This window comes from Episyrphus balteatus, chromosome 3 (assembly GCF_945859705.1).
Source record: "Episyrphus balteatus chromosome 3, idEpiBalt1.1, whole genome shotgun sequence".
NCBI lineage: Eukaryota > Metazoa > Arthropoda > Insecta > Diptera > Syrphidae > Episyrphus > Episyrphus balteatus.
This window is the reverse complement of record NC_079136.1, coordinates 53,136,528-53,162,267: the sequence shown is the minus strand read 5'-3', so window position 1 is coordinate 53,162,267 and position 25,740 is coordinate 53,136,528. Positions and strand designations below refer to the sequence as shown.

The 25,740-nt window shown below is 28.7% G+C and overlaps 2 protein-coding genes across 2 annotated transcripts; one reads left to right on the top strand and one right to left on the bottom strand.

Annotated features, from left to right (window-relative positions):
- The first annotated feature begins 1,438 nt into the window (after positions 1 to 1,438).
- On the top strand, positions 1,439 to 3,158 carry LOC129914994 (reticulocyte-binding protein homolog 2a-like). The gene is made up of 3 exons (XM_055994450.1): positions 1,439 to 1,547; positions 1,793 to 2,233; positions 3,046 to 3,158. The coding sequence occupies exons 1-3, from the start codon at positions 1,439 to 1,441 to the stop codon at positions 3,156 to 3,158; spliced, it is 663 nt and encodes a 220-aa protein (XP_055850425.1).
- Positions 3,159 to 22,801: 19,643 nt separating this feature from the next.
- LOC129916121 (serine protease grass-like) lies at positions 22,802 to 24,053 on the bottom strand. Its single transcript, XM_055995913.1, has 3 exons — positions 23,670 to 24,053; positions 23,425 to 23,606; positions 22,802 to 23,361 (listed from the first exon to the last, which is right to left on the bottom strand). Exons 1-3 carry the CDS (start codon positions 23,990 to 23,992, stop codon positions 22,952 to 22,954), a joined length of 915 nt encoding a protein of 304 aa, XP_055851888.1. The 5' UTR covers positions 23,993 to 24,053; the 3' UTR covers positions 22,802 to 22,951.
- Positions 24,054 to 25,740: the final 1,687 nt, after the last annotated feature.

Sequence of the window (25,740 nt, the reverse complement as noted above, 5' to 3'; positions counted from 1 at the left end):
CCAATAATAGCTTGATTTTGAAATTTTTTAGAATTTTTTCAATACCATTGTCAGTCTTGCAATAAATTTATCTATTGATTAAAAAAAATTCAACTCTTTACATTGTCGCGTTTAGAAAATAGCCAATTTTTTGAAATTTTGTTTTACCCCTATTTGCCCTATTAAAAGATGGAATTTTTAAAATCCTTCAAATGTTTAACCTTAGGTTATTATCTTTTTAATAAGCTATAGCAGATTTGTGTACCTATCTCTAATAGTTTATTTTTAATTTTGAATTGAAATTTTTGCCGCACTGCCAAAAATTTCAAGTGGAACGTTAGAAAATGGCTTTACTTTTTCGTGGTGGCTGCCATGGTTCATTCATTTATAAGACGTTATAACGTCAAAAACAACCTAAAAACGAAAAAAATTGGGTTTGTTACTGTGCTCTAAATCAATTAAATCAAATTCATCTGGAACAGATAATATCTCACCAAAATTTTTACGTTTGAGTTTTCCAATTATTATAATTATTTCAATTGCCACAATAAAAAAAAATATTGTTTACCACTTTAACCTATTTCCGGCTAGCGTTGCTTTTTCGCAACATCATGTTTGAAGACTTCTGTAAGAGATTGTTGAATAATTATCTAATCGACCTATCTTTGGATTTCTGTGTGAACAAATTTGTTCGTGCTTTTTTTAGGACTTTCAAAATTCAAGCTCTAGTAAAATTTGAAGCAGGATTTTTGAACGCATTTAACCATTTTATTTTCAAAAATTTTCCAATACCCAGTGTATTTATATTTAGTTAATTTCTTCAAAAAAATATTTAAATAAAAATGATTTATATACTTTAAGTACCTAAAAAATTTTTTTTTAATATTTTTTATAAGGCCCATTTTCGGCGAGCGTTGCGTTTTAATGGTAAATAATTGAAATAAAAATTTGATATACATATTTTTGTTTTTTATTTTCAAATTCTTTATTATAAAGTATAATTTGGTACATTAAGATAAAATATTCTTATAGTACCGATATTTCCTTATATTTTTATATAATTTAAATTAGTTTTGATAACATTAATGATTTTATTTAACAAAGATAATAACAAAAAAAAAAAAAAACTTAAAAACTATTACAAAAAATTAGAAAACAAAAATCATTAAAATTCAATTTGAACAAATTTTAAGAAAATGATAAATATTTGTAACACATAAAATAGATTTGAAGATAGAAGCGAAAAGTGGGGAAAAAGAGCTTTTATGAAAGCTGTGCTATTTGTCAAAGGTAAAATTGAGCATTTAGTATAGGTATATGTAAGTATCGTAGTATTTAACTTCAGAAATTATTATCTTATAAGTTTTTCGACTAAGAATTATCTAAGGAATCCATGGTTTTTGACTTTAGCGGAAACCGGAAATTGTGATTCACCCTGTATACAAAATGATTTAATAATATGAATAATCAGAATAATCTGAATAATCTACATTATCTGAATAACAAGAATAAGAAGAATAAGAAGAATACGAAGAAGGAGAAGAAAGAGAAGCTCCCTCTTCTCCTTCGTAACCTACTTCTTCTTCTTCATATTCTTCTTCTTCTTCGTCTTCTTCTTCTTCATCTTCTTCATCTTCTTCTTCTTCTTCTTCTTCTTCATCTTGTTCTCCTTCCTCCTCTTCTTCTTCTTCTTCCTCTTCCTCTTCTTCTTCTTCTTCTTCTTCTTCTTCTTTTTCTTCTTCTTCTTCTTCTTCTTCTTCTTCTTCTTCTTCTTCTTCTTCTTCTTCTTCTTCTTCTTCTTCTTCTTCTCCAGAAACAGAAGAAACAGTATCAAAAGAAGAAGAAGAAGAATCAAAAGAAGAAGAAGAAAAAGATCTTCTTCTCGGAGAAGAACAAGAACATCTTCTTCTCACAGGAGAACATGAAGGTCTTCTTTTGAGAGAGGAACAAGGAGATCTTCTTCTCAGAGGAGAACAAGAAGATCTTCTTTTCAGAGAAGTACAAGAACATCTTCTTCTCACAGGAGAACATGAAGGTCTTCTTTTGAGAGAGGAACAAGGAGATCTTCTTCTCAGAGGAGAACAAGAAGATCTTCTTTTCAGAGAAGTACAAGGAGAGTTTCTTCTCAGAGAAGAAGGAGAAGGTATTCTTTTCAAAGAAGAAGAAGAAGGTACTCTTTTCAGAGATGGCGAGGAAGGCCTTATTTTCAGAGAAGAATTAGAAGATCTTCTTTTTTTGAGTGAAGATGAAGAAGGTCTTTTTTTCAGAGAAGAAGAAGACGATTTTCTTTTTAGAGAGGAAGATTTTGTTTTCACTTTCTTTTCTTTTCGATTTGAAGCACGAACTACTAAATTAAAAAGTATTGATAGAGCAACATGGTGCATACTATTATCAACAGCAGGAAAATTTAAGCCTTTAACACAGACTTTAAGTTTTTTATCAACAAAAACAAGATCTAAAATACGATCTAAAGAATTAGTGATATTATTTTCCTGTGTTAAATTCAAATTTTTTAAACTATCAATAACTAATTTTTCAATATTCGTTGTAATATTATACGGAATTAAACATTTTTCACGTGAATCAAATTTCCAATCAACATTACCAATATTAAAATCACCTAAATAAATAATATGGTCAGAAGGACTTAAATTACTAAAAGTTGGTTGAATATTATTTAAATGAGTTTGATATATTTCATAGGGACTACCTGGTGGAATATAGCTCACGTTTAAATAAATGTTTTTACTATTTTCGAAAATTATTTTTACAAATAATTGATCAATATCAAGGCAATTTGAATTCTGGTTAGATGATAAGTCTATCTGATTAGAAATAAGCCTAGTATGAATTGCAATTAATACTCCACCACCTTTTTCGGCACCGGTTTTGTCGGAACAACGATCTTTACGATACACATTAAATTGTTGAGCATTAAAAATTTCACTCGTTTGGTGACTATTATTCAACCAAGTTTCCGTTAGTACAATAATGTCATAATCATGAGAAGCAAAGTAAGAATTTAAGCTTTTTAATTTTGTTCTAATACCTCCTACATTTTGGTAGTATACATTAAAGCTTTCACGTTTAGAAGACATAATTTCCAGCAACGGTACCAACTTCAGCAGCAGCAGCAGCAAATTCGTAAGCAGCGATATTCTCGGCAAACAGGGTTGTAGTCAGAAGCAGCAATTATGAATTTTATTCAAAACAACATCAACAGCTTCAGCAGCAAGATCAACAAAGGTATTGTTAAAGCAGTGTTAAAATTCCCAGTTGGAGGTCGATAAACGTAAGACACAATTCCAATTCTTCGAGTCCAAAGTTCAGAGTTAGGAAATTGCGTCAAAGTTCACAAATCGGAGTTTAAGTACGTCACAATCACGTCGATTTATAGAAGACAACTTATTTCCTTTATTTGTTTCCTCTTCGTAAAGAGATTAGTTGTGAACTTAAACTTAAAAGATTGAAACACAGAAACAGACTGAATAGTTTATGTTTAAATATTTTCAATATATATAATATGCAGCCCTTAATTCAAAACTTTATTTTATTTTCCAAGTGATGACACACTATCATTTAGTTTTTCATTCACAATAAAAGCACATAGCACAGCACATTAGTCATTCTAAGGGGGAAGTTATAGAAATCATTAAAATGCATCATTAATAGTTTGTATTTCCGTTTTTAAGACAATGTTGCAAACTATTAACATTATTACCACTTTGGTCTCTTAAGAACGGAAATAAAAAAGATCATTGATGCTCTTCAATTAAAAGCTATAAATGGCACAAAAAATGGGAATTCCCATAAACTATAGTTTAGTTTTTGAATTACAATATGACAACATGAGTTTAGTCATGTCACACTACTTTGTAACATATAGTCGGTAGATAGCAAAATTTTCAGTCATAAAAAGCAAAATTTTACAGGGGATGATTTTTAAGTTTCAATTTGATTTAAAGTGACATTTTTGTTGCTCGTCTGTCATCAAAGTTATGTATTTTATAAATTTTGTTGTCTTTAGCTTGGTTGCGATGTACATACGTACGTATTACTACGTAGATAATAATGGTCAAGTTTAGGATTCGTTAAAAAAACTCGAATTCGAAATAACAATCTGACATGACATTACCATGATAAAGAATGCGAAAAAAGTGGGTGCAACAAATCTATCTGCCTGTCAGTTTGTATCTATCTTGATGTACACGTACTTCGATCTGCCAGCCTAAACTACTTGAACGATTTTTTTCAAACTTGGAACTTATGAGTCTTATAAGATTCTCTAGAAACGAATATTGAAATTTTAACGATACTTACCATATAACTAAAATTTAAAATATTGTTTTTCTTGAAAACAAGTCAAACGATTTTAATAAGGAAAGTGTATTCTTGCACATATGGTCCTACTTTTGATAAAAAAAAATACTTTTGACCTGCAGATAGAACCGTTTTCTTGATTTCAGACTTTCTCGTAAACCACTAATTTAATTTTTTTTTTAATCAATTTTTTCAAAACGGATCAATGAATTTACTTGGGGTCTTTCTTGCATTTTTCTCTAAACTGGAGGGTGACCGGGCAAAACGGACTTGAGATTCGGATTCAGCGTCCCCAAAAACATATAAAAACATAGGTCTGGTTCCTGGTAAATGACAATTTTTTTTGTGTACTTATTTAAAAAAGAGCTCATACAATTTAAAAAAAAAAAAAAAAAAAAAAAAAAAAAAAAAAACTATGAAATCAAATGGCAAACTTTATTTGGAGATTAAAATCATTTAAAAATGTGTTTTCGTTATTTTAAAATCAACTTTTAATGGTTTTCTTACAACTTATTTATTTAATGATAAAATAAATTTTAAATAATTTTTTTTTTTTTAAGCTTATAAAAAGTTTTAATATTCCAAGCAACTTAAAACTAGTCTGGCATTAAATAAAAACGCTTTTACTAGCTTCACTATAGTAGGTAACCATGGTTGTTAGAATATTTATTTAAAAAATGCATTTGAAATTAAAAAAAATATTTATTGCAAATCGAAAAACTTGCATTAAAAAAATATTTACAGCTACATATTAAAAACTTCCATTAAAAAAATTAATTAATTAATATTAATATTATTTCAACTGAAAATATTTTAATTAAAAATTATGTTTATTGCAACTAAAAATTTCTTTCATTCAAAAAACCTTCTATATATTGAACCTGATGTAAGAAAAACAACTCGTCAAAGTTTAAAGAAATACGACGAATGATAAGAAAAGAAAATATTTAATGCACTCTGTTTGCATTGTTTTTTTTTTTTTCAATGATGAAAATTTTGTATTTGCAATAACATTTTTTTAAATGCAAATTATTTTTAGTTGCAACAAATATTTTTTTTTCATGCAAATATTTTGCATTTGCAATAAAAATTTATTTTTCTTATGCAATTTCTTTATTTGACATAAATATTTCTTTTTTAATTAAAAATGGAAAACAAATGCATTAAAAAAAATGTAGGCGCTCTAAAGCTATTGCATTGCATTTTTTATCAACTTATGCAGTTTAATTATTTATTTATTTAATGGACGATAATTTTGCGAATAAATTTTTGAAGCTCAAAATATATATTATAAAAAAGCGAAAATATTAATTAAAGTTAATTAAATTAAAAATTAACATTTTTCATTATGTCATTTTTTTAATGCAGAAGTATACACAAAAACTATACCTTCAATAAGCTTTATATTTCTTCTAAAGAATTAAATTATATTTTAAGCCTATGTGCCGTATTCATAGTTGTCTACTAAGCTCCTTCTTAGCTACTACTTTAAAGTCCAAAGTTTAACCTATTCATAAAAAAAATTTAGACCTATGTTTAGGACTAAAACTGTGGTGCTGTGTTTAAGCAGTTACTAATACGAGCAAACGCAAAATCAATTTTTTTTTTGTAACGCAAAGCTAACAAATATTATTATGTATTTTAAATCAATTTAATTCTCTTCAAATAAAATCTCGATGGATATTTGAATAAAATAAGATTTTGATATATCAGAGGATTTTCGAAACATTAATTAAAAATGTGGAACAATCACAACACCAGTGTTCACCATTTCTGAAGATATTAACCTAATACCTAAATGTTCTACCAGAGTGACATAGTTATACTTTTTTTCAATGATTTAAGTGCAGCAGAAATATTTATGGAGTCTTCGTTTGATAAAAAATTCTTTTTTTTTATCCAAAGGTATATATGACAGATTTAGATAATTTGTTAATTTGTTTTTTTTTTTTTACCAAACGAAACCCCCATAAGACAATTCTGACATTTATGATGTCAGATGTCATTATTTGAAGTATAATTGTAATAGATTTTTTCAATAAACCGAGTTTAGTTAGACATTGCAATGAAAACGTCTATGAATAGCAGTCGAGTTTATTTAACTTATTTAGCTTAAACTGTGGACTTAGAAGTCATAACTTTAGTAAATCTTTATGAATATCGCCCTATATGTTTTGTAGAAAGGATACAAATTATTATTAATATTGTCAATATTTTTACATGACAACCTATAATAATATAAATTTTATATCATATGAAAGCTTATTGTTTCAACTTTCATTATTTATTACCCTCAATCATGTTTGTACGACATCTAGAAAAACTTTTTTAATGCAATAAATTTTTATTAAAAAAATAAAAAACAAAACAAACTTTTTATTCTTTCATTTCTATTTGGTACATTTTTTAATTTGACAAATTATAATAAATTTTATATCATTGGATTATTATTTTACCTTTAAAAAAAAAAATGTCCAACTGTATTAGTAGTACACTTACAAAAAAGTTACATTTTTGTTAGGGCAACCATGTCAAAATTAAAACTGAGATTACAGTACTTCCCTCACTGGTGGCTGGTGTCAGGAAATGATCTCCCACAGGTGGTTTGTTTGTATTGTTTTGTATTACTGAGTTATGTATTTAAAAATAAGAACAGCGTTTTTACCATTTTTTTCATAAATTTATTTTTTATTTTTATTGATATGTCATAATCAGAACAAAAAAAATGGAAAAAATTTGTGAAACAAAATTTATTCAAATACATAGATATTATTTATTAATTTGATAAAACTGAGCTGTTTAAAAAAAAAAAAAACAACTCCTAAGAACCATAAGAACCTTAATAACTCAAGAACGAAGAGAAAACGAGATATGATAATATTCAGATATGATATAAACACAACTTTATTTCGTAGATTATAGATATATTTTTTATTTTATTTGATAATCAACAAATAATTTTATTTCTGTGAAGTGCGCTTATATCAAAACCATACAGTGTCTCTTGGACACCCTGTTTACAAAATAATTTAATAATCTGAAGAAGAAGCAGAAGTATAAGAAGAATTAGAAGATGAAGAAGGTGATTTACTTCTCTGAGGAGAAGATCTTCTTTTTCTCTGAGGAGAAGATTTTCTTCTTTTTCTCTGAGGAGAAGATTTTCTTTTTCTTCTCTGAGGAGAAGATTTTCTTTTTCTTCTCTGAGAAGGAGGTTCTCTTCTTGTCAAAGAAGAAGAAGAAGAAGCAATGTTACCATTTCGATTTGAAGCACAAACTAGTAAATCAAATTTTATTGACAAGGCAACATGATGCAAAGAATTATCAACAGCAATAGATTTTATCTCTTTAATAAAAACTTCTAGTTCATTATCAACAAAAACAAGATCTAGAATACGTTTGTCATCATTTCTGATAGTATTTTCCTGAATTAAATTGTATTTTCTTAAATAATCAACAACGAATCTTTCAATGTTAGTTTTAACATAACGCGGTGGATGAAATCTCCAATCAACTTCTGGAATATTAAAATCACCTAGGCAAATAATATGATCAGAAGGACGTAAATTACGAATGATTGGTTGAATATTTTCAAAATGAATTTTATACAATTCAAGGGGACTTCTTGGTGGAATATAACTCACGTTTAAATAAATTTTAACACCGTGTTTGAAAGTTATTTTAACAAGTAATTGATCAATATCATGCCATTGTGATTTGTAGTCAGATGATAAAAATATTTGTTTTGAAACCAGCCTAGTATGAATTGCAATTAATACTCCACCACCCCGTTCGGCACCAGTTGTTTTGGAACAACGATCTTTACGATACACATGATATTTTTCAGGATCAAAAATTTCGCTCGTATCGAAGCTATCATTCAACCATGTTTCCGTTAGTACAATAATGTCATAATCATGAGATTGAGAATCAAAGTAAGAATATACATCATCTAACTTTGTTCGAATACCTCCTAAATTTTGGTAGTAAATATTATAACTTTCACGTCTAGAAGACATAATTTACAGCAATCAATAGCAGCGACTTCAGCAGCAGCAAACAAATCGTCAGCAGCGATATACTCAATTAAAATATGTATATTCTTAGGCAAATAGTTCTGTCATCAAACGCAGCTACCTTATTATTTATAATAACATCGACAGCTTCAGGAGTTTTAAAGGACTGTTGAAGTGTTTAGCGTGGAATTCCCAGGAGGAGGTCGATAAACGTTAGACCAAATTCCAATTTTTTTGAATCCAAAGTTGAGAGTTAAAAATTGCATCAAAATTCACAAATCGGTTATCTACGTTACAATCGGGTCGATTTACAGGAGGCAACTCGTAATATTTGAGATGTGTTGTGAACTTGAACTTAAAAGCTTGAAGCACAGAAATAGACTGAATAGTTAAAATAAATATTTTCAATATATATGCAGCCGTTAATGCAAAAAATTGTTTCTTTTTCCAAGTGATGACACACTATAGTATAGCTTTTCATTCACAACAAGAACACGAAAGCTTATTCATTTAAAGGGGGTAGATATTTATAGCAATCATATTAAAATGCATCATATTGAAAATGTTTGTATTTCCATTTTTAAGACTAGACAATGTTGCAAAATATTAATTTCATGTTGTTGGGTTGGCCCTTATCAACAATAAAAATGTTCATTGATGCATTTCAATTAAAGCTTTAACTGGGCACATAGAATGGGAACTCCCAAACAATATGAGCTTAGTCATACTAATAAGATGAATGCAAATAAAAATAATACTTTGTAACATTAAAATGGTTCTAAGCCATAATAATCAAATTCTAAATGAGATGATTTTCAAGTTTTAAATTGATTTAAAGCGACAGTTTTTTGCTCGTCTGTCATTCAAATTATGTTTTTTTATATACATAGTTTGTTTTTTTTTTTGCTTGCGATATTGGTAGGTACTAATGGACAAGTTTAGGATTGGTAAAAAAAATAGAACTCGAGATTTTTTTCAAACTTGTTACTTATGAGTTTTATGAGATTCCCTAGAGGAGAATTTGAAATTTTCTTTTTATAACCATAAGCATATGATACATATATCCAAAGAAGCATTTTTTGGGGTGCATAATACTTTTGTCCAATGCTGTATATTGTGGCACATGAGGGCCTACCTTTAACAAAAAAAACACTTTTAAATCGTAGAACCATATTCTTGATTTCTGAATTCCTCGTAAGCCATTAAACCGATTTCAAAGAAAATTTTTGTGCAAAAACACTTTTGGTACTATAGCCTTAATTTAAAACTTTAAAAGAAAAATCAAAAAAGTCAATTTAGAATTCATTTAAAATATTTAAATTTTTTTTTTTGAAAAGTCAATTTTTTTCAAAACGGATCATTTAACTTAGTTGAAATTTTTTTTCGAATGTTTGGAAAAATAATTTATTTTAATATTTTTTTTTAAAACGGATCCAAATATTAAAAAAAAAAAAATAGTAAAAAATTCAATGTAACAATATAAATGTACATTCCATTTATTTTCTTATTTATTTGGATATTTCAAAAAATTTAAAAAGCTGTTTTCGTGTTTTAATTTTATTACACATTCCTTGTAAAATTTATACTAATAACATTAAATAAATATTATTCATTTACGAAGTTTATATTTAACATTCTAAGCACTTTAAACCATAACAGCAAGTACGTGCTATTTAATAAATTTGCTGCGCCCTGATTGCAGAGGGACGAATTTGTTATCAAATGATATTGTTATGTGTGTGAAATATATTCAAAATTATTCATTGGAAAGTCGAGATATTTGAGGTTGAAATTGACCCGAATAAGAACGTAAATTCAACGAAAAAATTCGTTGAGTCAACGAAATGGCTTTTATACTTTAATGAAGCGCAATCAAACAAAATTGTCATATTTTAAGGAAATTCTTTCATAAAAACTTTCGATCAAAAAATTAATGAATTTTTACATCACTTTACTTACGAATTTTTTTCATCAATTAACTTAAAATATATTAAACGCTGCAGCGCGCTGGTGCGTTCTGGACACATACAAACCATACAAAAATATATCGCTCTTGTTGTAACTGTCACACATGTCGTATGTCGCACTTGTTGCATTTTGCTTGCTGGATGTTGCAAGTGGCTTGTGGCACGTTGCATGTTGCATGTTGGCAAATTGCATGCTGGATGCTGCTTAATGCATGTTTGATGTTGTTCATAATACATGTTGCATGTGGTACATTGCATGTTGCATGTTTTATGTGGCATGTATCATCTTTAATGTAGCATGTGGCATCAACGTTACCACTTGCAAAAAAAATTCGAAGTAGATTCGAAAAAAAATGGAAGTAGGTACATTGAGAAAAATCGAAGTAGATTTCAAAATATCCTTTTTTTAATAAAAATCCTTCTGAAAAAAAATTATGGTCTTAATTTTATTTAAGTTAAATAATTTAATTAGTAAAAACAACTAAAACCAAAAATTTGAATTCCTTCAACCTCCATAGTTTTGGTATAAATATATTTTTAAACATTACTAGCTGACCCGGCGGACTTCGTTCCACCTTTTCAAACATTTATTTCCAATTTTTTTCTCTGTAGTATGAGAACCTTCTCTAATATTAACAGAAATCGGGTCTCAAAAACAAATCTAATACATAAAATTCTGTTAAAGCGGTGTTTCTTATCCAACTCCTCCGAAACAGCTGAACCGATTTTTATGACATTTTTGTGGGAATATCAAGTTGGTCTGGAATCAGCAAACACCTATTCTTCATACCCCTCAATGGTTACGGTGGTTCTAAGGATTTTTTTAATTTTTTTTTGCAATGATTTTTATGAAAGTTTAACTTTGTATGCATATTAGGGAGGTCTGAGAATGGGCCAACATCTTTTTTTCCATATGCAACCAAATTATTTTTATGAAGTAACTTAATATTGCATTCCTTTGCATTTGGCTTACCTTTCACATTAATAAAATACTTATATTTACTAAACCGTTTTTTTGACATCACAATAATAAAATATTTATGTTTTTCGACAGAAAAAAAAAACAAATAACATAAAAAAATTGTTCACAATAATAAAACACTTTATTTTTCGATAAAAAATCGCAATTAAAAAACATTGGTTGATCTTAGAATGTTTTTAATTTGAAGTTGGATGTATTGGTTAGAAGTGAATCATAAAAAAATTAAAAAAAATTGTTTTCTTACCATTTATTTGTATGAGAAATAGATATTGGCCGATTCTCAGACCTACCCGATATGTGTTCAAAATTTCATAAAAATCAGTCCATCCGTTTGCATGGATGCATTTAATTAGTTAGGATGACTTAGCTTATGTTGGCTTATTGGGATTTAAAAAAAAAACTAAACTAGGTAGGTATAGTTTGGAAATTCCCATTTTTAGAGTTATAGCTAAATCATTAAACATTTTTATTTCCATTCTTAAGAGAGTAAAGTGGTGATAAGAGTTAAGAACATGAAGTTAATATTTTGCTACATCGTCTTTAAAACGGAAGTGAAAATTTGCAATGATGCATTTAAATGATAGCTATAACTTCCCCCTTAGGATGACTAAGCTTATGTGTTCTTATTGTGAATGAAGAACTAAATGATAGTTTGTCATCACCTGGAAAAAAAAGTTTTGAATTAAGGGCTGCATTATATATATTGAAAAAATTTAGCTTAAAATATTCAGTCTATTTCTGTGTTTCAATCTTTTAAGTTTAAGTTCACAACACAATATTAGTTATTACGAAGTGGAAACAAATAAAGGGAATAATCATTTGTCTCCTGTAAATCGCCCCAATTGTGATGTACATAAACTCCAATTTGTGAAGTTAAAAAAAACTGGTAGGTATCCCGGTTGTATTTACATATGTTAATGCAATTTTTAATTCTGAACTTTTGATTTGAGGAATTGGAATTCGCTCTTTCGATTATCGGCGCCATCAAGGAGTTTCACTGAGACTTAGACGCTGACCACTTCAACACTTCTTTTATCAATTTTACTGTTTCTATTAACTATTTATTAACAATATGATTGTTGATGTTGGTTCTGTTGATGATGATGTTATTTTAAATAATATGGTTGCAGCTTTTGATGACAAAACAAATTAATTGCCGAAGATCATATTGTAATTAAGTATATCGCTACTAACAATTTTGTTGCTGAAGTTGGTACTGTTGCTGGAAATTATGTCTTCTAGACGTGAAAATTATAAGATATACTACCAAAACGTAGGAGGTATTCGAACAAAATTAGATGACGTATATTCTTACTTTGATTCTCCTGATTCTCCTGGTTATGATTATGACATTATTGTGCTAACGGAAACCTGGTTGAATGATAGCTTCGATACGAGCGAAATTTTTGATCCTGAAAAATATCATGTGTATCGTAAAGATCGTTGCTCCAAAACAACTGGTGCCGGAAAGGGTGGTGGAGTATTAATTGCAGTTCATACTAGGCTAAATTCTAATCAGTTAGATTTATCATCTAACCAAATAACACATGGATATGATATTGATCAATTGCTTGTTAAAATAATTTTCAAAAATGATGTTAAAATTTATTTGGCCGTTAGCTATATTCGACCAAGAAGTCCCTTTGAATTGTATAAAATTCATTTTGAAAATATTCAGCCAATCATTTGTCCTTCTGATCATATTATTTATCTAGGTGACTTTAATCTTAGTAAAGTTGGTTGGGGATTTGATGTAGGTCAAAACTGTTTAATTCCATTTAATCTTAGAACCAAAATTGAAAAATCTGTTATTGGTTATTTAAGCAAATATAATTTAACACAGAAAAATCGTTTCACAAATAATTCGAAAGATCGTATTCTAGATCTTGTTTTTGTTGATAAAGAACTTGAAGTTTGTATTGAAAAAATAGAAATTCCTGCACCTGCTGTTAAAAATACTCCGCACCATTTTGCTTTAAAAATAGATTTTAATTTACTGGTTTTTGATTCAAATATTGTTGTCTTTTATGTTGAGACCTCTGTTCTAAAATGTTACTCTTTAATTCAGCAACTCCAACATGCTTTTGATCGTTTTAATCCTTTTGGTTTAATCGCAACTAAAAAAAAACAAGAATAAGGCTTATAAAAGATATTACAAAGAAAAATTAACTCAATAAATCGTCAGTATAATTTTTCTATCCAAAATGTAATCGATTTTTTTCCTAACCATCATTTATTATGAAAAGAATTCTGTTAAATAAAATCTAACACTTAAAATATTGGTTGTTTTCTATTCTTTTTTTTTATTTAATATAATACCGTGATTGATCATAATTATCTGCATCCCATCATTGATCCATAGAACTAAGGATTTTTAAACAATAATCTCAGATTTAAAAGAATATTTCTACTCAATTGGCAAATAAAAAGAAAAAAAAAAAAGAAAATCAAATTTCGTTAAACACAAATCAAAGTATTTGATTTGTTTTATTAAAATACGTCTTTAAAAAAAAAAGCTTTCAAAATTGTTAAAGCCGTTTTTTAAAAACATAATTTTTTATAAACAATTTTTTGGAAAAAAAGTTTTAAAATAAAATTGGTATGGCATTTTGTAGAAATCATTAATGAACATCTAAAGCCTAAATTTAAAAGAATTTAATGCTCTGTTTTGTAAATTTTCCAAAAATTTTTCAAAAAAAAATTTCAAAATTTTTTTAAAAATCCAAAAATTATTTTTTTTTTTTTAAGTTTTACTTCTGATTTAAATTTTACAAAAAGTTTCGTTGATATCGAATTAGCTGGTAGTTTCGGTTCTATGACAGGTACCGTTAGTAATGATTTTCAAAAAAAGAAAAAAATTCTTTAAAAGTAAGACCTTATCTTAAAAGTTAGTTGAATTTTTTTAGCAAAATCGTTTGAGGCGTTTTTGAGAAATTTCAATTTTACTAAAATCGGTATATTACAAGTACCAACAGTTATTTTTGGTTCAAAAAAATTAATTCCAAAAACCCAAATAACCCTACATACCAAGTTTGACATTAAACGGTTCATCCGTTTAGACTGTTGCTTCGTGTACAGACAGACAAACTGGCAGAAGACAGACGGACTTCCGGGACTAACTTTTTTGGCATTTTCTATCATCGTAATGCCATGTCTAATTGTTATCTCAACTTTTTTGTTTGTTTAAGAATGCAGAACTTGATATACAGGGTGTCCCAAAAGTAATGGATCAAACGAATTATGCTGATAGGCCAACTTAAGAGCTCTCAGAATTTGGTAACCTATATCACAAGTAAAAAATGTAAAAAACGGAATTTTTGATTTTCTAACGGGAATAATTTCAAAATTGTGATAAGTATCATTGAATTTTTCTGACATTTGTATCAGTCAATGAGGAGTCAAATGCAGGGAATCCGTAAAAAAATGTGATGTCAGCTAAGTTTGGATGCAGTATTGAAGAGGACTTTATCCTGAGTATAAATCTCTGTGCGACCAGTCGTTCTCGAGATATGGAGACTAATGCGTTTTTCAAAATGGCGGACGCCCCACAGGGCCAATCAATACGCAAATTGAGATTTATATTCAGGATAAACTCCTCTTCAATACTGCATCCAAATTTAGCTGACGTCACAACTTTTTTCGGATTTTTCCCCATTGGGCTGAAAGAAAGGTGTGATTTGGTTTCTATAACAAAAAAAAAATTATTTTGTAGATAAGTGTTATCACAAAATTTTTTGGAAAGTTAAACTAAAAGTAGGTATGTACTACCAAGAAAATGTAAAGAGAAGAGGTTGCGCGTGCTTACGGGTATTTGGCGGTCTTTTGAAAAAAAAAAAAAAACTGTGAAAATGATATCAGTTTGTTTTTTTCTTTCCATGTAAAAAAAATTGGTTACATATTATAACTTAATTGGTAAACCTCTGAACGTTGATTTGCCAGCAATAAAAATATGCTGAAAAACTGATTTGTAATGAATAGAGTCAGTTAACCTATTACATAGAATTTCTTCAAATACTTTAGGCAACATGAAATCTTGCGTAGGTCAAAATTGGTAAGATCTAATACCGATTTATAAGTTGGAGATAAAAAAGAAATTTTCCAACAATCTAAAAACTGTCCAGTGAATGATTAAAATTCAAGAAATAGGCTTTTAGTACAGCAATAACGCAATTTTTAGTCCTTCACTTTTTCTAACATCTGAGTCAGATAAAATGGTATCAACTTCGAGGGGGCTAACATTATCCGATCCAATATCAACATTCAACAACTTTGCTTATCTGTTTGGCAAAATGTATACCGTCGGTCGCCTCAGAAGCAAAGTATCTATCATACCACAAAATTTTGCGATTTTTCAAATATTTTACATCAACATAGTGGAGTAACTAAAGCTCAAAAATTGGCAATATTAGGGAACCCGGCCGAACAGCTTAGATTTTGATGATCTTTTTTTTCAAACGTCGGTAATTAAAAATACTTTAAAGTCTATAGATTAAAAATTGCCGGTGTTGCCGTTTTGATTTTTTAAATTTAATTGAATATTTTTGTGAACAAAAACAAATTTTTTTCAAAAAATTTTCTTAAATTTCATAAATTAATTGATGCCAAAAGATTTTCTAGGAAATTCAGGGAAAAAAAATATATGGGAGTGAGGGACAGTCTTCCATAGTTCAAGCGATAGATGCAATTTTCTTATTAATTGACTTCAAACACAAAAAAAAATATTTGAACACAACGGCAACACCTACAATATTCAAATATACATTTTTTAAAAGCTAGAAGCTTAGTCATATATGTAAAATTAAAATTAAGTTAATTGAATGAACGGCTTTTGAAAGAATGGTAATTGAACTCAGATTTTTGAAAAAAAAAATTATTGAAAAAATTTTAACACGTCGTTTTTTAAATTTGGTCGTAATATAAAATGCATTTATTTTTTTATTTTTTTTGGCCGCATTTATTATGATTTCAAATGATAAAAGGAAATTCCAATATCTATTACGGTTTATGAAAAAAAACTAAAAAGTATTTCATTTTCGAAGAACTTTTTTAATTAAAGTTTTGAAAAAAAAAATGTAACTTATTTTTTTTTTTAAAGTTCAACATCTAAACATCATTTAACAACCCTTACTGTTGAAAGTTAAATAGCAAAAATTTAAAGTTCCTATTTACCACAGTCTTTGAGAAAATTAATTATTTCAATGCAAAAATTTAGTTTTAATAAAAAAAAAGTATTGAAATTGAAGTAATTTTTCATATTTTTTTCAAAAGTGTGATATATTCTACCTTTCTTGCTTCGAAATTCAACTGATAATATTTATGGCCAAAAATTTTTTTTAAATAAATTCATATTTTATTAGAAAAAGTTTGGAAAAAAGTAATTTTAAATTTTTCCAATAACATTTTTTTTTTTAATTCTGAGTTTGAGGACCATTTTTTCAAAAAGTCTTGATTAAATTTAGTGGATTTAAATTTAAGAGAAAAGAATGAGCTTCTGGCTTTTTAAAAATTCATTTTAAAATATTGTAGGTGTTGCCATTGTGTTCAAAATATTTTTTTTGTGTTTGAGGTCAGAATGTTAGAAAATTGCATTTATCGCTTAAACGATGGAAGATTGTCCCTTACTGCCTTCTATATATTTTCCTTAAATTACCTAGAGAATCTTTTGATATCATTTGTTTTATAAAATTTAAGAAAAAAAAATGGTTTTGTTAAAAAAAAATTAATTTTAATTTTAAAAAACAATACGGCAACACCGGCAATTTTTAATCTATAGACTTTAAAGTATTTTCAATTACCTACGTTTGAAAAAAAAAATCTTCAAAATCAGAGCTGTTCGGCCGGGTTCCCTAATAATTTGCTTTAGTTACTCTACTAACAGTTTCAAATTTGTTAAGAAAATATTTTCATTAACACAAATCAGCAAATTAAAAACTATACTCACTTCTATATATGACAAAAACGTTGCGTCAATTTCCTACATAAATTACCAAAAATTTTATCGGTGAACAAAAAAAATTTAAATAAAGTTTACCTATATCTTTTGCAAATATACATAATACTTTCCTTATAATACGTATATTATGAATAAATTAACAAGCTCTACCAACATAAGGTAAAAAAACCCTCCCACAGGGAACCATATAGCATATATACTTACCCACTCTCTCACAATTGTGTTTTATGCTTCTAATCCAAATATAATAATCTCTTAAGGGACGTCATATCGTAGACATATCCATTTACCACAAGAAGAAAAAAAAAAATAGTAAATATGTCGGTACCTACCTATACCTATACGTATGTATTTATATGTGTGTTTGGGCCAAATAGTTAGTGAACGAAGAGTCATAAGAAAAGTCAAGTCTGCCATAACAATGACGTCACCTGTCGGATTTTCCTTTAGCAATAATTTTTTTTTTTTGCAAATTTAAATCAACATTGAATTAAATTTATACAAAAAAGAAGAGAGATATAGTTTTTGCGCAAGACAAAATTATGTTTTTCGCTTAAGAGTGGATAGACTCTTTTAAAACATGACATTCTCTTATGCGCGGATAAAAATTATGTCAGAAATCATCTTGTTTATTAACTTTTTTTTTTAAATGTCTTGGTCTTTTCTGTGATGATTCAACAATTTGTTTTTATTATTATCTTAATGGGAAAACATTTTGTGGATACACTTTTTAATACCTAGGTTTTTCTGCAACATGGTGGAAACTGCTGAATGACAGCCTTAACCCAGTGAGTGAAAACTGATAAATCGTAGCCGATATTGGTAAAACACAGCAGAACCTGTGTTAATCGCAGCCGAAATTGGGTAAATCGTTGCCAAAACTGACAAATCGTTGCCAAAACTGGCAAATCAATGCCAAAACTTACAAATCGGAGTATTAGCAAAAGCGTAAAGCCAAAACTAGCAAATCGTTGCCAAAACTTCCAAATCGGAGCCTTAACCTAATAAATCGTAGTGAAAACTGTTAAATCGCAGCCGATATTGGTAAAATGCAACAGAACCTATGTTAATCGCAGCCAGAACTGGGTAAATCGTTGCCAGAATTAGCAAATCGTTGCCAAAACTGCCAAATCGGAACCGTAACTGGTAAGTTACAGTCGGAACTTACGAAGCAAAAACTAAAAAATCACTGTCGAAAATAGTAAATCGCATGCGGTTTGGCAAATCGCAGATTGTAAAGATTGAAATGCATCATTACAATAGGGTGGAATCAAAAAAGCCAACCTTCTTACAAAATTATTTACAAATCTTAACTCAGAAATATATGCAATACATTATATGTCAAATTTATAAAATTTTAAATGTGTCTTTCATTCTGAAACATGTTTATTTTCGTTATCAACTTTAAGTTTTTATTAACCACATTGACTTCTCTTAGATTCTCTTATGAGTGATAAGCTTTTGACCTCTCCATAGACGAACCCATTGAAAAAAACTCTCCCAAATGCACCTTTTATCGTTCGCTTTGCAGTTCCCTTAAGGTTTTCGTGAAAATTGGTTAGGAGATTTGTTTTATTCCCACCCAAACCATTTGATTTTTTTTTCACAACCGGAAATAAAAAATATTTGTTTTCTATTTTCTTCTGTGTTGTGTTAAATTTCAAAACTCTATTTTTATACGCAGAAAAGTTTAAAACTTTCTCTATCACTGAGACTGACTAATAAAAAAAACAACTGCAAAATATTTGGTTTTTAATTTATTTGCAGAAAAGAATTTTTTTTTTATTTTTAATCACAGAATATCAAATTTTTGAGTTTTTTATTTTTTTTTAAATATGAAGTTTTTGTGTGTTTTCGAAATCAATAATAATTTTTTTTTAGAAAATAATGGTGAAATAACAAAATGACTTGACTTCGGTGTTAATACAATTACACAAATAATGAAAACTGAAAACAAAACCAATATATTCTAAAAAAAAGTGTGAGAAATCAGAACTGAGTGAAAAAAAAACTAAAAATCCATATTAGGGTACGCTGAAACTTGCTATCGAGGATATGTTAGTTGTTCAATATATTCCATATTGCAAGCAACTATAAATTTAATCATACTTCGATAATAAGTGCATTGTGCCTAATTTTAATTGCTACAATGTATAAATATCACCTTAGGAGTAAAAATAGTGAAATTTCGCTTTAATTTCTTTTATTGATGAAAATGTTTCCAGTTTTGTTCTGGCCCGGAAAGTTTATCTTTTGATGTTGATGCTATAGTTTTGCTGATAAGAATAATGTCCAGATCTTATTTCATTGCAGGTTGGAAAATGGTCCGTTCTTCTATCTTTCCTGGAGTTGGTTGGAAGTTCGGTGGAACTGCAGTGGAAGTTTTACCCATAAAAGTAAAAAGCCGAAAATTCTGGGATTATTTTTTGGTATTTTGGTGGATGAGTTAAGGAGTTTTTTCACTATAAAATAAAATTAAGAGTTATTAGCATTTAAATATAAAACGATGTTTTGGAAAAAGCTTGATAGATTATTAACAATGACCTAAAGTATATGTAAAACTACGAATAATTCACGAAAAAGTCTCAAATAATACGCTGCGCCCCTTACAACTAACCGAATTAAAAGGCGAATTTAATTTCAAATTAAAGCTAATAATGTCTTTTTTTGAAAACCAGAGGTCTTCCAAGCCACATCTTGACATTTCACCCCCCAGCTTGGGTGGACGTTTTAAGTAAAAAACGCTCCTAACCTTAAAACAAGCTGCGTGACCTAACTTCCAATTTTTGGCTTGGAAGACCTCTGGTTTTCAAAAAAAAGACATTATTAGCTTTAATTTAAAATTAAATTCGACTTTTAATTCGGTAAGTTGTAAGGAGCGCAGCGTATTATTTGAGACTTTTTCGTGAATTATTCGTAGTTTTGCATATACTTTGGGTCATTGTTAATAAACTATCAAGCATTTTCCAAAACATCGTTTTATATTTAAATGCTAATAACTCATATTTTTATTTTATAGTGAAAAAACTCCTTAACTCATCCACCAAAATACCAAAAAACAAGACTTTATGAAAAAACTCACTTTCATCGCTTCTAACCTTAAAACGGGCTGCATGACAAAACTGCCAGACTTTCGCCCGGAAGACCTCTGAATTTTGATAGCTGACAATATCACCTTTAATTTGACACCAATATTGTCTTTTAACTCTATGAGATGCACAATGCACTTTACCACGCCAATCGTGCCAGGATGCGAACGGGAAGACCTGTGGTTTTCGTAGCTACTAATAGCCCTCTTTCACTTCCCATTTGAAATTTTCTTTAGCTCGATGAGTTGAGCGTTTCTGCAGTGGCCGCCCGGACTAACGGGTAGGAAACTGTTTTGAAGATATTTTTATAATGAAATTTGAACCAACTGTGAACTATAATAACTTAAAAAATAATTAATAACACTGTGCAAGGTTTTTGAAAAAAAATTTTGAGACAGGCGTGCGATTAACTGTTTCGCCCTATTTCGGACCCGAGAAATCCATTGGCATCATTAGTTTTTCGATTTATCGGTACGACTTCGAACAAATTTTTTTTTGAAAGTTTTTTCAATTATTTTGAGAATTTTCCACTGTTTTTAGTCATTTTTCAATCAAAAACAATGTTTATATTGCTAATAATTCTGCTCAAACGTTGTTTGCTGCATTGTAAACAATTTTGAACAATTTATTTGAAAGTTTAGTGATTTTTTTTGAAATTTTTTTTAAAAAAATCGGAATTTTTTACATTGTTATCGTTTTTTCGCACAAAAACAAAAACATATTCTCTTTTGCACAAATACATAGCATGTTTTCCATTAAAAATTAATTTAACTGTTAATTTAGTGTTGATTAAACTTTGACATAATATCGATAGCATCGATAACAAAAAAATATCGAGTATATCGATACTTCACAAAACTATCGATAGTTTCAATACTTCCAAATTATTTTACCACAATTCTACCGATATTATCGAAAGCTTTGAAATTAATTAAACACAATTTGAACTACAAGTTAAGTTTTCGTTTGACATTGGATGTAAACAACGAATTAACATAGTGTTTGGTAGATATCGATAGTTTCCATTGTCGATTGTATCGATAGTTTTAAGAAAAAATATCGGTAGCCTTGTGGTATAATAATTTGGAAGTATTGAAACTATCGATAGTTTTGTGAAGTATCGATATACTCGATATTTTTTTGTTATCGATGCTATAGATAGTATGTTAAAGTTTAACCAACACTAAATTAACAGTTAAATTAATTTTTAATGGAAAACATGCTATGTATTTGTACAAAAGAGAACAAAAACAGCGAAAAAACGATAACAATGTAAAAAATTTCGATTTTTTTTTTTAATTTTCAAAAAAAATCACTAAATTTTCAAATAAATTGTTCAAAATTGTTAACAATGTCTTTCTACTGGTAGCAAATAACGTTTGAGCAGAATTATTAGCAATATAAACAATGTTTTTGATTAAAAAATGACTAAAAACAGTGGAAAATTCTCAAAATAATTGAAAAAACTTTCAAAAAAAATTTTGTTCGAAGTCGTACCGATAAATCGAAAAACTAATGATGCCAATGGATTTCTCGGGTCCGAAATTTGGCGAAACAGTTATTCGCGCGCCTGTCAAGAATTTCGACTTGCACAGTGTAATATAACATATTCTAAAGACGTCAAACGACGGACTGCTGCTTATATTGAATGTTGAATAGTACACTCCAGATCGGTGGATGTGGTAAATAATACATATGTATTTTCGGTACACTCCGGGTCGTTTGGTTAGGTACCTAACATTTTTGAGTGTTGTGTATATTCGTGTTTTGAAATAAAACGCTTTTTGCAATGATGGTATATTCGTTAATTGCATTTCCTCTATACTCAGTTTTTCAAATCGATATTTCATTTTATTTGAAAATGAGGAAAAAATGTAAAAAATATTCACCATAACATTTTGAAAATTTAATATCAAGGTTTGGCACACTGCAACAGGGCGGCGAAATTCCCGAAATTCAGCTTCTTTTTAAGCTTAATTAAACCATCAAAAATGAAATGCGATGTTCTAGAAATTGATACAATTTAAACCGAAATACAATTCTATACAAAATCAAAATTTCATATTATTAAAAAAATCTGAATAGGTAATACTTTTTTTTTAAAAGCAGAATTTCGTGAGCTTTGCCATAGGCTTTCAAATCTTGACATTAAATGCTAATAACGTTAGTATTTTTTCCCTATCATCTATTGAGGAATTGCAATTTGAAAAATTGAGGTGCCGAAAAGCGCTGGGGCTATCTCTTAAATATTTTTTTCTCTAATAGCCAATTTTTCAATAGTCAGATAAACCCCATTTAAGGCTTATTTCTACGAATACAAGTTTTTTTTTATATTGACATATATTCTTCTGATAGTCTAACTGACGATTGAAAAATCAGGGCTAAGAAAAATAATTGGATTTTGATAAAATTTATTGAAAATGTTATTTTTTGAAAAGCTTTAATTTTGTTTAAAATAATATTAATTTTCGATTTTTTTTTTGAAAAATTTACTAATTTTCACTTAAAAAAAGTAGAGTTTTGAACATTTTAATACTGTAATTTCTTTTCTGAAACTTTTACTCTAAGATTGTAACGAAAAACTTACTATCAAACACGGATACAATCGAAAAACCCATTTTTGAGATCGATTTTTCATTAAATCCATTTTAAGATTCTTTCAAGTTGCTAGCAATCCATGGCAAATATTCCGCAACATTAACAAAGACTCCAGTGCTATTTGAATCACATAAAATGTCACCACCTGAAGAAATGCCATATTGTGTGTAAAGCATATCACCATCCTTAGAACGATTAAACAATGGTCCACCAGAATCTCCTTTGCAAGTATTTCCAACACCACATATTTCGTTTTTGTTCAATGGTAACTTATCGAAATGTTCTTTACAGTATTCAATAGGTTTTACTGAAATAGCAGCCATTTCTAGAATACCAGGATTATTTTTGCTATTTCGACGATTTTCAAAAACAGACCATCCAGCGGTTAACATTATCATTTCACTGAAATCAGTTGGTGTTGAAACTGGTTTTATTGGTAAGCAAATTGGTTTAACATTTGCTTTAAAAGAAAGAAAAAAAAAATACTCAAAATCATGGGAAAAATTTATAAAAAAAAACTTACTAGAAATTTCAGCATTTTTGGCAAGTCGAACAAGACCAATATCATTGGAGAGTTTACGGCCATTATAGTCTTTGTGATGAATTACCTTTTCTACATCAATTTCTTGTACTCGTGGTCCACATTTCTTTGATTTATCACAGATTTGAGTGTCGACATTAAAACCACCTAAGCGGACGCTTACCCTGTGATTAATAACTGTGATTTGAATGTTACCCATTAAAATACAATTAATTAAAACCTCTTACAGTTTTAGACTTTCTCCATGAACGCGAGCACAATGTGCAGCAGTTAGAACATATCTTTCGTGAATCAATGATCCACCGCAAAGTGGTTTCTTCTCATCACGATCCATATAAATTATCAAGGCGGTCCACGGGTAATTGGAGATATTGACATCATCGATTCCCTTTTCAGCATCCAAATCAACATTTCCACAAACAGTTTTTTCTAACAAAGCAAGTCCAGCTTTTACATCGGCTTCTGATATTTCAGAAGACGGTTCTGCTCCAATACCAATGATCATCAAAATTATAGCCAACGAAATAAATGAACTTATTTTTGACACCATTTTAAAAGTCTGTCATATGTAAACACTGCGAATATGAACTAGAACTTGAAAGATTGAAACATAGAATAAGACTGAATAAAAACATTTTTCTAATCTTTATTATTGTTGCATTGGCTGTATCTTATGCGCAATAATAATGGGAAATTCCCAAGATTATCTTTAAGTTTAAACCTGAAAGTTGATTTAATTGCCGTTGTTTTTTTTTCAGAATGCGAATTTACGGATTGAACCAATTAGGTTCGTCATGAAAGTTCTTTATGCTTCACTTTTTGTGTTTAAATTATTACAAATAACCAGTTTTAAATGAAAAACAAGTCATTTTATTAAACGCAGAAGCAGACAAAGTGCATCTAACTGGCATTTAGTATAACTTCTATATGAGAACCATCGTGAAGACTGTGTGGAAACATCAGAAACTGTCATATGGGAAATACAAGTAAATTCTGTTCAATTGCTCATAGAACTTATTGCATTTCAAATTTATTGTTTATTTCGATATTGTTGATTAAGTATGACGTAAGGTGGGTGGGAAATGAATGGGATCCACAGTTCTGAGATTCATCTATTGAAAGTTTTAATGTGCATATCTACATTTAAAATAATTTTATTGAATTTTTTAGCGTGCAAAATGTTAAAACCAATTTTTACTAACGGATTTGAGTTCAGAAAAGGTCACCGATTAATAATGTAGATCTGATCACTCAATTTGTTGGTCCGTTTTTTTACGCACTCTACTGTTATTTGAATATAAATAATTATGTTTAAAATAACATAGAAAAAGGAAATACGACGTTTACGCGGGTTTTTCAATGGGTTATAAAAGAAGATAAAACCGTGAAATGCTATTAAATGAGAGGATGCAAATTGAAGATAGCGGGCAAAAGCCAACTCTTTTGGGCTTTTCAATACATCTCGTAGACAACGCAAAATTTTGATACAGTGTACTAACAATTTTTATAGAAAATTAAAATTCCTATCAGAATAGTGTTGTTTTTAAATTTAAAAAAAATTCATTCCAAAAAAGTCAAAACAAACATTAAGAAAATCAAAATATTCGATTTTTTGATTTTTTTTTTTCTTTTTTGGTTGTTTTATTTTTTTTTACTGAGATAGGCATAAGCTTAAGCATAGCTCAATAAAGTAGACTACATTTCCTTCAAAATGCTAAGCTAAATATATTTTTTCATTGCCCATGCTTAAAATTAGCAAACAAATATTTTGTTCCTACCTAGCATTTAAAATAAAATGCGAGACTAGATCGCACGTACTTGCTCTTGCAGTTCAAAATCCTTGTATGTTAGTTTACTGGTAGATTTTAAAAGCTGCCTCTGAAGGTATGTATAAATTTAATAAAAATATTGGAGCCGACATTTAATGCAAAATTTTGGGAAATGAAATCATTTTTTTTTTTTTTGTTATTTGACTTTTTTGAGAATAACTTAAAATGTAGTTTTATTGCAATATTTTTCAATACTACGTCTGCAAAGTTAATGCCGTTTTCGAGATAGTTGGTCTAACTTGAAAAATTTGTATGGGAGATACAAGTGAGATAAAAAAAAAAAAAACAAAAACAAACCAAAAATCATCTGTACCAAATTTGAAGAAAATGATACGTTTTTTTTGCATATTGATACCAATAATTTTCTCATACTACATTTTAAAAATCCCTTAAGACGCTCACAGCTATTTTTAAAAAAGTTGGCCGCAACGTTCCTATAGATTTTTTGTATCTATACCACAGGTGTATT